At 48.0% G+C, this 16,940-nt stretch overlaps 1 protein-coding gene across 4 annotated transcripts in view; it reads left to right on the forward strand.

The window, feature by feature from the left end:
• CDS1 (CDP-diacylglycerol synthase 1) overlaps positions 1-16,940 on the forward strand; it is an 865,373-nt gene that overhangs the window by 135,344 nt on the left and 713,089 nt on the right. For all 4 annotated transcript variants that reach the window (XM_069630399.1, XM_069630400.1, XM_069630402.1 and 1 more), the window contains one exon: positions 4,233-4,372. In XM_069630399.1, the coding sequence (XP_069486500.1) occupies positions 4,233-4,372 (140 nt within the window). The remainder of the gene's footprint in view (positions 1-4,232; positions 4,373-16,940) is intronic.

Below are 16,940 nucleotides of genomic sequence, written 5' to 3' on the forward strand. Positions count from 1 at the left end.
AATGGACAAACCTCTAGAAAAGAACATGTTGTACCAGGGGTAGATAACGCACTAGAGAAAGCTAAAAAAGAACACAAGCCTTTAAAAAGCATAGTCCAAATGTCAGGGTGATGGGGATTGTTTGGAGGCAGGTGAGGTGGCCCTTTCGAGGCCAGCCATACTACCAAACCCCCGGCAATTAAAACATACAGCAAAGTACCTAGAGCTTCCAAAGCTCCTACGTTGAGGGATCTAGCAGATACTAGACCATGCAACATCCCTGCAGAGGATGAGCATGTGGCAGAGGTCGAGCCTCTAAAGGCACAGCCCCCTCTACAAAAGGATTGCAAAGTAGTGGTCTCCTCCCATGCAACCCCAGTAGGAGTTTGTAGATCATCTTATACCCACACATGGTGGGGGATAACGTCAGACAAGCCAGTACTAAGCACAGTGAAAGAGGGCTGCTGCATCGAGCTGATAAGCCACGATCAACAAACCAAATTGAGTACAATACCACAGGAACATGTAAACGTCCCGAATGGAAGTGATCCAGGCACTCATCCTAAAGGGAGCAATATTAGAATTACCAAGAAAACTGGTGAACACATGAAAATACTGTTTATTTTCTGGTACGAATGAAGGGCAAAACATCTGAGGCCAGTGCTAGACCGAAGACCTGCAGACAAATACGTAAAACCCCAAAGGTCCAGAATGACAACCCTACAGAGGTCATGACTCTTGTGAAAACTGGGATTTTCATGACATTGGATGTGAAAGATGCATACGTATTTCAATGTTCCAAGGTCCTTGAATGTACCTCCGTTTCAAGATGTTCAACAAACACTGCCAATTCAAGGGCCTTCCTTTAGGACTTTCATCGGCACCTCGTGCATTCACCAAGGTGGTGTCCGTGGGTGTGGCACGTCTATGCTGCAAGGCAATCCGTGTTACTCCTACCTAGATAATTGGCTAATAACTGGAAGGCATGCACAGGAGTGCATAGCAGAAACTCAACAGACTTCACACTTCACACTTTAAGCTTCTCAAGTCAATAAAAAGAAGTAATGTCTTATTCAAGCAGGAAAAAGTGTTCCTAGGAGTAGTCCTAACCACTCGAACAGTGTACCCAACACCGGAAAGAGTGCAAACCTTACAATCACTCATTCCTCAGTTCAAACAAGCCCAAATTTCTACAGTCAGAAAAGTTATGAGGCTCTTGGGTAGGATGGCTTACTTCATGCATATTCATAATACTGCATGCACCTCTCGGGAATGCTAGAGCAGCGGTTGGCAGTGCAATGGTCACAAAAAACAGGCCAAAGGGATGGTGTAGTGGTAGTCTCGCAAACCGTAAACAAAAGTCTTTGTGATGGTCAGTAAGCAATAAGAACATAGGAAGCCCCTTCGTTTCTCCACCACCATAAATCGCAATAACAGACTCATCACTTGCAGGGTGGGAAACGAACTGTCTGCACCTCACAGCTCAAGTAAAGTGGACAGCAAAGCAGACGACTTCTAACATAAACCGGTGAGACCTTGACGATTTAGATGGCAATGCTTTCCTTCCAAATTTCTCTAGAAGTTAAGAGTATCTCAGTACACATGGATAACGCAACCACAATGTTTAATATCCACAAACCGATAGGAACACACTCCACTGTCCATCCTAGCACAAAATGTTTGGCACTCATGCATACAAAGGAACAAATCCATCCAAGCACATGTTCCACAAGTTCAAAACTGTGTAGCAGAATCTCCAGCAGAGTTCTAATACCGTATCACGATTGGGAACTCTACTCAGAGCTTTGCGACCGTGGTGTCAACCAACAGAAGACCAATTTGCAACAAAAGAAAACAAAAAAAGCATAAACTCAGGTTCCCACAATTGGGGTTCCTAGGCATCACACTATTGATGAGCTGGTCAGGGATATTTGTACAAGCTTTCCCTTCAACGCCACTCATTCACAAGATAATTCACAAACTGCATCACAAGAGCTTAACCTTGATTCTCATTAAACCGATTTGGGCAAGACCGTCATGGTACTCCCACCTAATGCACATTTTTCTATGCCCACCAATCAAGCTTATTCTGATCCAATGCCTCTTAAAACAGAAGGTTAACGCACCCAACACCCCAGGCGCAAACTGAGCAGCCTGGTTCCTGAGGTCTTATAATGTGGCCATCTACATCTGCCTACATACAAGATTTATGGACATTATTAAAGAAGCTAGAAACCCAGACACTGCTACTTCTGCAAGAGATTTTGTTTTTTGGTGTAAAAGGAACCAGATCAATTTGATAGATTTCTCAGCTACAGACGTGTTACTATACCTTATGTACTTACTAGACTCTGGTCTTGTTAATAATTTACTTAAAGTAAACTTAGCCTATACTAAATCACAAAACCGCATGGTGGAGAATACCGGTCATTGAAGTCTTTATGGAGTGCGTCAAACATATTCACCCTTCAGTGTGTCACCCCCTCCAGGGTGGGATCTAAACCTAATACTTCCATGGCTCATGGACTCAACCCTTTGAGCCCATGCACACGGCCTCACTTAAAGAACTGATGTACAAGGTGGCCTTCCTCATTGCTATTGCACCAATAAAAAGTGAGTTACAAGCCCTACTTGTTTCTGAACATTTTGTAACGATGCATAAAAACAAGGTGGTCTTGAGAATGCACCCAAGATTTTCCCCAAGTTAATATCAAAGGTTCATGTTAACCAATCATTACATTACCAGCTTTCTACCAAAACCCACAAAGTAAGGGAGAAAGTCGTACATAACTAGATGTTGGTAGGGTGGTAATCTACTACCTTGACGAGAGTAAGGATTTATGAAAATTGCAATCGTTTTTCGTGGCAACCAGAAGGGAAGGTGATGCAGTCACCAAGGGAACTATTGCAAGGTGGATTGTTAGATGCATACAGATGTGCAATTCCATAGCAAAAAAATCTCTTCCATTCAACAAGTACAGGAGCAACGCTTGCTTTTCTCGCAAACTTCCCCCTGGGAGCCATTTGCAAAGCAGCTAGTTGGATTTCAGTACACACTTTCACACAACATTATTGTGTAGACACACCATCAAAGTCGGACCCTAAGGTTGTTCAAGCAAGTTTAAGACATTTATCGACTTCTAAGCCTTCAGCTCATCTGCCACCTTCACAAACTACTGCTTGCTAATCTATGCAAAGCATGTGAATCTAAACTGATTAACAAGCTCCAGAAGACAAATATTTCTTAGCAGTAATAGTCCTTCTGCAGCTCTGTAGCTTGTATCTGCTCAGAATCGCATGTGCCCATTCATCCTCCCATGCGGGCATAGAAAGTAATTTGTTTTTTTTTTTAAAAAAAAAAAAAAGGGAAACACTTGTCAGAAAAAAGTCAGAGGACGCCTATGCATTTTATGATCTTAATTATTTATAATGCACTTAATACCCAGAGGTTTCTAAGAGCGGACCCGGGGATCAAACCTGTGTTGTCTTGCTTCCAAGGCGAACCCGTTGCCACTGAGCTATCCTCCAGTCGGTACCCATACACGCAGGGTAGGGATAGTGTTACAGGTACGCTCCTGTCGACAACCTACTTTTTGAATTCGGAAAAATATGTAATACTCTGCACCAACCATTAGATAGTGGCCTATGTGTTTCTAAGCAGATGCAAGCTACAGAAAGATTATTCATGGTAAGTAATATTGTATTTATATATTAAACTGGGGAGGAACCCCTCTCCCCCAATAACAGAAGAAAAAAGGGTTGACAAAGCTCTTAAAACGAGTCAGCCAAACCTATCGAGACCTAATGAAAGTAGTTTTAAATATGTTTAACCATTTCTTAGTAAACAATGCCTTTGGGCGGTGTTAATTTACAGTTCTTTTGTATTGGTTGGTGAATGAATGCTATATAGAACATTCTTGTTGCATATTACAGATGACATGATGTTGTGCTTGGAGGATTGTCTTGTACTCTATGATTCTTCCAATAAGCAATTACAAAACGAGCACCCTTGATCCATGTAAATTAGCAGTTACTTCAGTAAGCCTTGGGTAGACAGATGGATGAAAACTCATCATAAGCACATTTGTAATACATTGGTTCTTACCACCTCTTAATTGCTTACTTACAAACAAAACTGAAGCACATTGTTCCCTGCAAAGTCTTCAAATGTGTTCTTGCCCACCACATCAGTTCTTGGTTCCATTCCTACTTGCCGGGGATTCTAAAGCACTTTTATCACTTTTAATTTTCAGGACAGCAGCGCTGATGATACGAGGTCAGAAGTTAGAGATGGTGATGCAGATTGCAAGTGCGAGTCAGATATTTCAGAAGTTCCCCCCTCAGATGCTGCACCACAAATTCTCACAAAGACTTTCTCTGGCTTATCTTCAAGGTATGTTTGGGTTTGTATGCAGGTTTTAGAAATAATTGCTCCCCATAACCCTGCTTTTTAAAAATGATTTGTACTTTATGATGGTGTAATCACTGCTTTCATAACCGTGAATGCAGAAATGCTTGATTCCTAGCACATTTGAAACGCATGTAGCAGTAGAAGTGCCTCCTGTATATTAACAGGCTCTTGCTGAATCACCACTGGAGAGAATAACAGCAGTGCATATACTGTCTGTCCTCTTCTGAATTGTAAACTAGAGAAAACGGTTGTAATTTTGAATTTTTGATACCCAGAAGCGCAGAAATACAAAGGTCTTTCTCATTTTCTTTCACTCTGTTTTGATTTCAGTTGCCTAGTTTGCCTTTCTAAATAACCCCAGAATCTTCAAAGGAATTGTTTTAGTTTGCTAATAGAAATCAGCGAAAAACATCTCTACCGCAAATGCCTTAATCTGCAGAATGAGTACCTGTAATGTGAATTTCGAATTACCCATTTATTTATTAGTAGTCGGATATTTGAGGGCGGACCTAGCTGTGAGAATCAGCGGAGCACTTTACAATCAAAGGGGTTGGGGGGGGGACACCGTAAGGACTAGGGGATCTAACGGGGGAGGGGTGGCACTTGTCGGCAATGGGTCTACAGGGGAGTAAACAGTGATGATCAGATCACCCAGTCTTGGGTATGGTGGGGAGTGGATGGTGTATGGACTTGGGTGTTACGGAGGAGCAATACATTGCACATTTAGATGGAACTTCAGATGTTAATACATGTTCTAGTGGGCAGGATGTTTTCCTTCAATGTGTTCCGCAGTTCACATGAAAAGCCTTGAAGACAAGTGTTTGAGTGTTGGGCTCAGGAGAAGGAGTGTAACCACTACTCACAAAGGGCCAGGGACATATCTATATGGCAAGAGAAAGCCATCAACTGGCAGTGAGAGCCTCATGTGCCCAGACATATTAAAGGCGGCAAGCCAGCGAAGTATGATTCCTGTCCCTTCCCTTGTCCTTTGAAAGATCGGCACTACCCCAAATGCCATCGGGCACAGTAATCCTAGCCGCCTGTCTTTTGCAGCCACCTGCCGTCCCCTCTTTTTTTTTTTTATCTTAGCACTTACTCTTATCATTTGTCCATCGACCTCTGATAACCGCTTGTCTGTCCCCCCCTTCGCTCCTTGTTCCCTTCCTCCTACTCCCTGCCCAGCACTACCTTCAATAGTTGTTGACCTTTTTAGATAGTCACTTGTTTTGTTCCCCTCCTTACCCTTTCTCTCTTTTTTTTTTTTTTAAAACACTTTTTTTATTTGACTTGACAACACACACCAACAGTGAGAGATGCACATAGTGCGACTGCAAGATTCAATCCTACATAGTGAATACAATACAATGCATAATGAATATTTCAAACAACTTAATTGGTCAGGGACTAGGCAACACCACCGGGAGGATTAGAGAGTCACTGTGTGCGGGGTAGTGTCGGAGAGTAGAGCACGGGGATAGAGGATTCCATGTCCGTCTGAGTTCACAGAAGACCTGTAACTGCGAAATGTTCGCCAAATATCCCTTGGCCTCGAGTGCGGATGCTGCAATGCACCCCAGGACTCCTCAGTGTCTGACGCCCAAGTGCCCGCTCCAAGCCACTGTGTGTGCGTGGGTGATCTAGGTTGTAGCCAGATCCTCAGAATGCAGCAAACAGCTAGCAGCATGCAAAGCCCAGCAAGCATCCTAGAGTCTCGCCCCAACTGGGCAAAGTCGTGGAACAGGTATCATAAAGAAGGGTCTATTGTATGGTCCAGTATAATAGATAATGTGGAACATATTTCTGTCCAGAATTGATAGTTGAGAACAAGACCAGATCATATGCATGTATGAAGCCTTCTCGGAGCCGCATCTGGGGCAGTTGGAGGGAAGGTCACTAAACATATGGTGTAACCTGCTCGGAGTATGATGATATCTGCAACACCTTAAACTTTATTAATTTAAACCGGGAATTGAAGGAAACATTATTGGTGCGTGCACACATCTGGGCCCAGCGTGCGTCTGACATTTCCACCCCGAGATCCTCCTCCCACCTGTGTTTCATCTTAGTAAATGAGGGAATAGCCCTGGTCTGCAGTAGAGTATAGAGCCTAGACACCTTCCCCTTCGAGGAGTCGAAGGAACATAGCTCAGCTATTATGGGTTTGTCAGGTGGCACCGTAGGGAAATTAGGATATTTAGATTTTTCCAGAGGGGAGTACTGCAGCCAAGCCGACGGTTTCCGTTTAAGGGAGGGCGGAAGACCTGCCCATTCAAGGAAGTTGCCCTGTATATAAACATTACGGAGTGCCAAGAAGCCCGCGTCTGCCCATCGGGTCACGATGGACTGTGAGACGTGTGGAACCTCTGGTAAAAAAAAATTCCAGAGCGGTAGATCTCGGTGAAAGGGGTGGGTGTGTCCAACAGCCTCCAGAGTTTAGTGAGGGACAGGGATGTGCTAGCTACTGGGTCTGCTGACTTGGGGTCAGCCGGGGCGGGTTTGAGAATGAGGGAGCAGATGTCTCGGCCACTGACCGCCAGTTTCTCCAGCCGAACGTGGGGGTGGGGTTGGGTGGGGTCCGATGTGTTAAACCAGTGAGACGTGAATTGGGATTGTGCCACCAACCAGTATCTGAGGAAGTCCGGAGCGCCGAAGCCTCCACATTCCATAGGGTGGTTAATGTTGTTAGTTTGAGTCGGACTGCCCTGGAGTGCCACAGAAAGGTATTGATTGGGCGGCATAGCGTCCGGAAGAAGTCATCAACCGGCCCAATGGGAAGATTAATGAAGCGATATAGGAGCTAGGGTAAAACCACCATCTTAATTAAGCCTATTCGGCCTGCCAAGGAGATAGGTGCCTGGCCCAGCTTGCAGTTTAGTTGCTAGGTTTTGTGAGAGTTTAGGTAGTTGTCCTCACGTAGCATCTCTGCTTCCAGGGAGACCATCACCCGAGGTAAGTGAACTTCGATTGGGACCATGTGAATCCCATTAGGTCGGAAGGGGGTTGTGTATGCTCGGTGAGCGGGAACAGGACAGATTTAGAGCAGTTCACCTTCAGTCCGGAAATGTGTCCGAACCGTATCACATCCTCCAGAATCGGGGCAAGGTTGGTATCTGGAGAGCGGATATACAGAAGGGCGTTGTCGGCGTATAGGGAGACTATATCGGACTGGCCCGCCGTTCGCAAACCCCTATGAGCATGTGATTGACGCATCATGTCTGCAAATGGTTCAATGGCTATAGCGAATATCAGTGGGAGAAGGGGCAGCCCTGTCGCATTCCTCTGGCTATCTGGAACGGAGAGGAGCATCTGTCCTCAGTGCGGACTCTGGCCGATGGATTTGTGTAAAGTAGTTTTACCCAGGATCGGAAGTTGGGGCCGAATTTGCATTTCTCTAGGACTCGCCATAGGTATTCCCATGATACAGAGTCGAAGGCTTTTTGCCTAGCTAGAGTGGCTGCCACTGCCTGAACTTTCAGGCAGATTCTACTGATCACATTAAATAGGTGCCTAAGATTGAGGGAAGTGAAGCGGCCCGGGACGAACCCCGCCTGATCCGGGTGAATGATGTGGGGGGATAAATGAGACCAGACACTTTGCCAATAGTTTGGCATAGATTTTGACATTGCAGTTGATTAATGACAAAGGTCGGTACGAGCCACACTGGGTAGGGGACTTGCCAGGCTTGAGTAATACTGTTATCATTGCTTCCCGGAGCGAGCGAGGGGGGGGGGGGGAGCGTGCCAACTTCACAAGCCTCCTCCCATAAAGCCAATAGGTGTGGGACCAGAAGGGATTTAAATCGTTTATAGAGTTCGATGGGGAGGCCGTCCGGACCAGGGGCCTTGCCAGATGCCAGTGAGTCTATGGCTTCTGAGAGTTGTTCATTAGTGAACGGGTTGTCGAGTGAAGTGCTGGTGTCGGTGGAGAGGGCAGAGAGAGAGAGGGAGGGTATCTAAATAGGAGTCAATATCTGATATTCGGGCACTATCCGCTCTGGAGTACAGGGAACTATAGAACGTGAGGAATTCCGAGTTAATGTCTTGTGGTGAAGTAGCTAGTGTTCTGTCAGGTTTCTTCTCTATCGCGGGTATATTGGGGGCACCGAATTCATGGCGTATCAATCTGGCCAACATACGCCCTGGTCGTTCTCCCTCCCCGTATCTCCTTACCAGATGGGGGCCGTCTAAAAATGTAACCTCCCGCCCAGCTAGGCTTTGGAATTTGTCCAGCTCTGAGCCCAACTGCGCTAGTATTTCAGGGGATTTATCGAGAGCATATTGAGCCTCAAGAGCGGCTAGGGCTGACTCGGTGCTTGTGATGTCTGCACGGATCTTTTTCAGGATTCTACTACCCTTGGAGATGGCGAGGCCTCTAACATATGCCTTGAAGGATCCCCAGAGGGTGGCTTGTGATGACAGTTAGTATTGATTTCAAAGAATTCCTCAATGGAGGATTCCAGTTCAGAGCTAAAAACTGGATCAAGTACGGAATGAACTCCTTTTTCACCACCTTCCTCTGTCACAGTGTATGCACCAGTTTAAGGAGATGACCACTGGCGAGTGGTCGGATGGAGTGTGAGGGAGAATTGATGATTGTGATGGGGCTCTAATCAGTATGTCCGAAATAAGCCACCTGTCTATCCTAGAATGGGAGTCATGTACAGAGGAGTAGAAAGAGTATGTGTGTGACACGGGGTACATGAGTCCCCATGCATCCACAATCGATAAGCGAGGGAGCGTTGTCAAGATGGAACAGGCTGCTTTGGAGAGCTGGCGGGGTCTGGAGCCCGATCTAGCAAGGTTGACATATAGTATAGTGTTAAAATCACCCCCCCGCCCCCATATGATAGGGATAAGGGGAAACCCTTCTAACACAGAGGCCAGGTGTAGGTAAAAGTCAGGGTCATCGATGTTTGAGCCATAGATGTTTAATACAGCCACCTCTTGATTTTGTAATGTGCCAAGGGTTAGTACATATATTCCCTTTGGGTCTACCCGTGAGTGAGCGCACTTAAACTTCAGGCTTCTGTGTATCGGAGTCGGCACACCGCGGCTCTGGGTGGAATAATTGGTGTAATATCTCTGGGGTCCCCATCGTTTAGCAAATTTCTCAATTTGTTCAGAGTGGGCATGGGTCTCTTGTAAGCATAGGATTTTCATGCCGTGGCGTTCAGCATATAGCTGTATCTGTCGCATCTTTTTCTGGTTACCCAGACCTCTTACATTCCAGCTCATGACCGTTTGGTTATTATCCGACATTTGTGTGGTGATGTTGGTTGTAATCTGATTTACGGCGGGGTAGCGGCCAAGGCCGATCCGACATGGGTGGATTCATCACTTTGCCAATATAATCGCACCCCAGTATCGCAGCATACGTGGCATCTCTTGTGGTCGTCAAGTCTTTTTTTTTAACATAACTCCCTCTCCCCAACCACATCCCTTCCCCCAACCAGAGGAATGAAAACCCAACATAACCTCAACAACAACCAGGTCAATGGCATCTACGCCTGGGGGTCTGAGAGCTGGCATGGCGGCACTACTCCGGACTGGGAGTGTATAAGGATTTTGGTATTCCTAAAACACAGTGAACCTGTGTGACCAATGAGGACCACGTAATAAAGGATCAGTAAAACAAATAAGAAACGAAACCGATTGCCAATGTATCCTTGCATAACATAGCCGCATCCATGCACAAGACTATATAGAAGCCAGTAGTAAAGGCTTAATTGGAGACAACAGAGCAAAATACAGTGACCCCCCCCCCCCCAATGGTGGGAATCAGCCAGAGAAATGTTAATACATTTCGAAGCTTCCGGTATCGTGGAAAGAATATTGGTTCGAAATGTTAAATTCTTAGCTTTGCAGGGAATAGCATCGAGTATTTAACCCCCAAGTCTGAGTCTTTTTCACAGCCATGAAGGTTTTGCGCTCCTGCTGGACAGCAACGGAAAAATCTGGGTAAAGATGAATCCGAGCCACCTAGGAGGGTATTGCGGTCCCGAAAATGTAAGATTCTGGCTATGATAGGACGTGGAGGAGCGCCCGGTCTGGGCTTCGCGGTTAGGGCATGGTGGGCTCTTTCAACTGCGAATTGTGGGGAAAGGTTTGGCGTATCCAAGAGAGTTAGAAGAATGCGCTCCACAAAGTCCTCCATGGGCTCATTGATATTGTCCTCCGGTATTCAAACAATACGCAAGTTATTTCGTCTCGAGCGAGATTCAAAGTCGTCATTCTTTCAACTGCCAGCACCCGACTGGAGAGTGTGGAGCCCGCAGGGAGCCCAAGTCATCCTCAGCAGCCCCCACCCTTGTTTCGATCTCGGCCACACGGCCATCAGTCTTTTCAATATGGGCTTTTATGGATGAGATCGTGCCATTCATGTCATCAAGTTTGGTATGTAATGTGGTGAACCCCTCACGAATATACTCCAGCATCTTCTGCGAGTCATCCGGTGCCAGAGAGGCAGAGGTGGTGGGTGTCTCTTCCATGGTCTCGTCCGCCGGTGTTTTTGCAAACATATTGAGTGAACTCTGCTTTTTCCCTGCTCCAGCTCCTTTGGTCATGGTGTCGTTGCAGGAGGGGTTCCAGGAGTATGGATAAGCCTGGGTGGTTAGAGGTATTGGAGTTCTGATTAACGGTTGTTGCAGTGGGGTTATCTGAAAAACGAATTATACAGATCTGTCTTTAAGCTGAGCCGTGTCGGACCCTGCTGGACGGGCCACAACCTCGACCCCCTTAGGGACTTGTAAGTGTGTCCAGCAGCAGTTATTTCCTAGCTCTGACCCTCTATGGGTTCGCTCCAGATAACGGCGTCACAATTCAGTTGATCTGCGTCTGTGAAAGTAGTGGTGGGGGACCGCTTAGAGGATGTGCAGCATGAAAGGGTTTTGCCAGCGTGGCGGGTTGGGGGCGCCAGCCGCGTGCCGGATGGGTGCCGGTGGTCAGTTCAGGACCATGTCAATGGTTGGGGGCCCCGTGGGAAGAAGAATGTATCTCAGCGCTGTTTAATGCTTGTCAAGTTGTCCCAGCAGAGTTCCTATCCATGCCTTGTCCACCTATGAATGCGCCTCTGATTCTGGTGTACCAGTTTCATTGATTCATTGTTGAGCCAGTAGCAGTGGGGGGGGGGGGGGGGGGTGGATTCAGAGGGGGGTACAGTCCCCAATTGTCTATCTGGGGGGGCAGGGGGTGGGCAGCCGCGTGCCGTCCGGGCTCCGGGGGTGTGGACAGGCCAGTACCACAGACTGGGCCCAGGCCGCAATCGTTGTGCCCTGATTACTAGGGCAGGGGGTGGGTTGTGTGGTGGTGGTGGTGGTGGTGGTGGTGGTGGGGGGGGGGGGAGGGCAGCCACAATGTCCGTGTGAATAGATGGGTGTGGGGGGGGGGGGGGGGGGACTCCCCACAGTTCAAGCGAAATCCAGACTACGGGTGCCGGAATCGCCTCCTGCCGAGTGTCCAGGCCGAGAGTGTCCCCCGGTGTCCCGAATCGGAGCGGCAGACCACCACTAGCCTCCCATTGAGTCCGCGGGGGGGAGACCAGGGAGCCCCTACGGCCGCGGGGGGCCACCGCCACCGCAGTGCAGGTGCGACCCGCAGGGGCCCCACACCTCCCCCCGGGGCTCTTACCGTATCCTGTGCTCTTGAGGTGTAGGTCAGCTGAGGTGGGCAGCAGGGAGGCCAGGCGCCCAGCACACCAGTGCAGGGCCAACGGAAGAGCTTCAGTTCCACTGCGACGCCTCCGCCCACGATGCAGGGGGGATCCGTGGTGTGAGGAACACTTTTTGGGCTGGTGGGGGGGGGAAGGCAACAGACCCCGGGACGACCCGCTCCGCAGTCCCCGGAGCTCCCAATCCAGCACAGCACAGGGGGGAGTGGGGAGCCCGCAGTCCAAAGATGGCCATCTGGCGCTTCCTCGGGGCCGAGGCGCCCCTCCCCCACAAGGTCCCGGGAGCGCTGCGGTGCACAGTAGATGAAGGGGCCGCAGGAGTAGGAGCTGCTGCACTGGGCGAGCCAGGAGCCAGTCCGGAGCTCAGCAATCGGGCATCCATCACCGTGCCGCGCAACAGCGCCCCCTCCTTACCCTTTCTCTCCACTTTCCTCGCCTCCCCTCCTCCCCCATTCATGCACTGCAACAATGCATAGTAATTTTACTGCTAGTCTCGTCTCCTTTTTGCCTTCCTCTCTTCTCCCTTATTGTTCCATGCACTTGTACTATTTGATATGATAGTTATTTTTAACATTCTGATTTGTTTCAAGGACCTGTAAGAATGTAATTGTATTCTCCCATGTTCCCTCCCTCCTTGAAGCGCTTTGAAACATATTGTGTACAGGCGCTATATAAATAAACTAATCAAATCAAACATCCAGAGCTGGAATTGTGTAACCTTAATGGGCCCTTGTCAGCAATGTTGGTGGTTTGGAAGCAGAGTACTCCTGCATACCGGACAGGTGAAGAGGTAAATGATCAGTGTGAGCAAAATTTATTATTTAAATGACATCAATATTTAGTCTGAGATGTTTTTAAATGGAAGCAAGGCTTTTAATTCTACTCAAGATGCATTCTGCCAAGTTTGCAAAATTGTAATAGCAGTTTGTGAGTTACCCTTTGTACCATGGTCGCATTTGGGAGGCCATCTGGCGTATAGAGGGGTGAGCGTTCTGGGGACAGATGCATCCCACAAGCACAGAAATGAGCGACCTGGAGGCAGTTAAAAGGGCATTTCCGTCACACCGTTCAGAGCCCTGGTACCGCATCTGTGAGGCGACAAGCAAAAGCAATGGTTGGCCATTGAGAACCATCGAATGAGGCCAGTCTCGCTAGGGGAATGGTTATGGGCCACAAGGAAATCCTTCCCTAAAAGTGTCATCAATCACTTTGCAATGGGCTCCCTCTTACGGTTGTGGTGGAGCGAAGGGGAAATGCTTGGACTTACAACTTGGCTGTCCCCCATGAGCTGTATATGGGTGCCTCCGAGCCTCCGATTCGTGATGACCTCAGGGACCCGTTGCGTTTCCAGGAATGGTATGAGGCGGGGCTGGAAAGAGCAGGCCAGATGATAAAACTAATCGGGTGCATAACTATACAAGAGCTGGAAAACGGCTTGCATATCGGGCCGTTAGATGTGCTCAAATTCCTGCAGCTCAAGGGGACTTTGTTGTCTGGGAAATCGAAGGAAAAGCTGGAGAGAGACCTGACCACCATGGAAATAATCCTCAGCGAATCGACCCTTAAGGGCCTCATCTCAAGGCTACACATGACCCTGCTCGAGGCGAGAGGAAGCAAAACTGAGGGCCTCAGAAAGGGGTGGGAGAACGACATGGGCCCAATGATGACGGATGCTGATTGGTCGCGAATCTGCACCTCAACGCACAAAACATCTATCTCTTCCCAATACAAATTACACAGGCTGAAACTGCTGCATAGGTGGCAATTCGACCCCAGAAGAATTTCGAAAATGTTCGCCCAAACGAGCCCCATGTGCTGGAGAGGTTCCGGTGCCGAGGCGGACTACTGGCACATGTGGGGGGCATGTCCTAAATCACAAGCATACTGGAAAGGGGTCCTGGGCTAGATCAGAAAGATTGAAGGGATTCCCAGAGACAGTGACCCAAGATTGGTCTTATTCGGCCTAGAACTACAAGACAACCGGTGGAAAAGGGTGCCACATATGACGCACTTCTTGCTCCTGGCGGCTAGGGCTTGCATAACTATAGGCTGGAAATCGGAATCGCTCCCGACCGAAGCAACTTGGGTTTTCCATCTCAGAGTTCTTTCGCTTTTCTAACCCAACGGCCTGCCTACACGATACTACACTGAGCAGAGAAATGGAGTGGGCTCCCTTCATCCCTTCATTGAGGCCTACAAATGACAGGAAGACTGTCCCATGCCAATCTCGAGTGTATTATCCGATTAGCCTCCAAGACTGCCGGTGGTGCTCTGTTTGAACACTGGGGAGGGACCTGGGAATGTACTTTCTTGGTTTTCATGTTACAGCTTTTGATTATGCTTTGGTTATTTTGTTCGGAAATGCTCAATAAAAGCACTTTTTAAAAAGGCCCATTTCCCGGGGCTCTTTACTTTCCCCAATATCTGCCAGGTAACTCCCAGGGTGAGGAATGCAAGAACGGATTACTGCCATGTCGTGCTTTAAGTCTGTGGTTGTTTTAGTGGGAGCCATCATTCAATTAGGAATAATGATGAAGAAGAAAAGGAACAACACCTGAAGGAACTAACCAGGGAGGACATAACACAGGAAGACGGGGAAACAAAATATCAACCAATCCCGTGACTAAAGGAAATGCAGAGATTGCACAACAAACACCACCACATTATCCAGTAGTTTAGGGAGCTGGAGATAATGGTGGGGAGTTGGAGGGGTTGACGAACTCTGGATTGGCAATCCTTGGAAGCCTGTGCCTGCTGAGGGCTCAACCCACAGGAAGATGAACCCTGGCTGGTAATGTAATGGTAGTACCCTTGTTTGGAGGCTGACCTATTTGGACATATTTCATGCTAAGGTGCATCACCCCCAACCCCAAACCCTCCTCAACGACGCCCCGACCCCAACATTTGGAGCAGCAGGGTGTTGGCAGGCTTTGGTGATGCATATACACGAGAAAGGCAACCCAAGGTCTGTAGGTTGGCAGTTTATGTGCAAAGCAGAACATGGAGAGCAGAAAAGAAGCTTGCAACCAGCAAGCTGCACCCTATTTCCCTGAACATTGCGTGTCACATTGATGAGCCTGGATAAAGACGCCAAGTCTTTCAGGGTAGGCTTTTGCAGTTTTTCCGTTTTCCTCCAGCACATGTTCAGTAGTTTGCTGTGTTATAGCTGTACCCTATAGCACCTCCTAAGAAGTCAATGGATTGGAGGTAAGGCACAATAGACTGCTGGCGTTTTTAAAAAAACATTTTTTTTTTAAAATTGAGAGATGCTAGGCAGGTCATTCAAAGCAACCTGTTCAGTCCCATACTTCTAAACTATTGTAGTGAATGCTGATTAATCGTCCTGCTATGTTGCAGTGGTACTCTCTAAAACATAGGCATTGTCCCAATCCCAACTTAGTTTCTTCAGTCATTAATGAAGATGTTGTGCACCTATGTCCCATCCCCTTTGCTCCTGTCTTATCCCTTTTGCTCCATCCTTATGAGACATTAGATCCTACATGCACAGGACTGGGGTTACTGCAGCATCAAAACTATTTGTTACAGTTTTAATGTGAGCCTGCTGCATGCCCAGCCATGGCCCACTCCCCCCTCCATCTCTGTCCTTGGATTGGTTCTTTTGTCTGAATGGTCAGGACTGGAAGAATGTGGCACCATGTGGGTTTGGCATCCTTCCTTCCTTCTTTAATGTCTCCTTTTTTTCCCTCCCTTTTCTTCCAGGGTTATTCAGCATCTTCCCTTCGCATATGCCAGGGTAAAAAGGGTTCTCTTCTGCTTGTTGTGCGAGCCTCAGTACACGGTCTCCAATCCCATGCCCTGTTTTGAGTGCTTTGCACCACTCTATCCATGGGACTCTTGCCTGTAGTGCACCACTCTTTCAGTCTGTATTCTTGGCTCATACAGTGAGAGGAAGTCTTTGGTCACTCAGCCCCTACTAGAGTCATTTCATTGGGGAGAAGAGAAGCAGGCTGGTGAGTGACTTCCTTTTCAGGGCACCCCAGTACGGTGGCCTGTTCCTGGCACTTACCTGAGGGTATCATAGTGGTCCTAGCGAAACCTGGACTCTTCCTGACGTTCCCACTGGGGGACTAACTTGGATACTGTAGGCTACTCCAAGGCTTCTTTCTGAGGGGCTAATGGTGCTGCGTTGTGACCCACAGGATCCCTGTTGAGGGGCTAAAATTACTACTGGCTCCACAGGACTTTTCTTGTGGCTCCCTCTTTGAAGAGTATATTCTCGATTGGCTCCACTGATGGTACCCGCTCGGATACAAAGGCTGCCAATGGGGTATTTCCTGAGGTTTTGTCTACCAGAGCTAAATCGGACACCAGGATTTTTGAGGATCCTTCCAGAAGGAAGGCGACATCAGACCGGAGGGTGAAACAAGCCAACGTTCTAGCTTGTTTCCTCACCCACGTGTCATGCTGCACCAAACCTATCAGAAATGAGGTTGCAGTGTAAGCCTAGTGCTTTGTTGGGATAGGCCCCTTATCTGTCGAATTGTCAGATTCAACCAGCATGTCTCCACCAACCACTGCAGTTGCCATACACTTCCTCTCCACTACACTTTCTGGATCCCCACCCCTACCCCCTTCTGGCTATTCCTTCCTGACAGCCAGTGTCTGTGGGCTTTTGAGCTTGGCCTTGACAGCTGCCACCTCCTTTGCAGCCCCACGGTTGGAACAGGTCAGTGGAGCACTCCTTTGCCCGCTTTCAATTGCTGAAGCACTCTGCAACTATGAAGCCTATTTCATAGACCTAGCAAAAGATGGTGTTCCATTGCAGTGCCTCAGGGGACCCCACAACCTCCCACGGTCTCCAGCTCCAAGGCACCAGAACCTCCACAGATGTCCCCTCTTCAGACTCCACCAGCTACATCAGAAG

Source organism: Ambystoma mexicanum, chromosome 6q, assembly GCF_040938575.1.
Source record: "Ambystoma mexicanum isolate Mex_15411 chromosome 6q, UKY_AmexF1_1, whole genome shotgun sequence".
NCBI classification, from domain to species: domain Eukaryota; kingdom Metazoa; phylum Chordata; class Amphibia; order Caudata; family Ambystomatidae; genus Ambystoma; species Ambystoma mexicanum.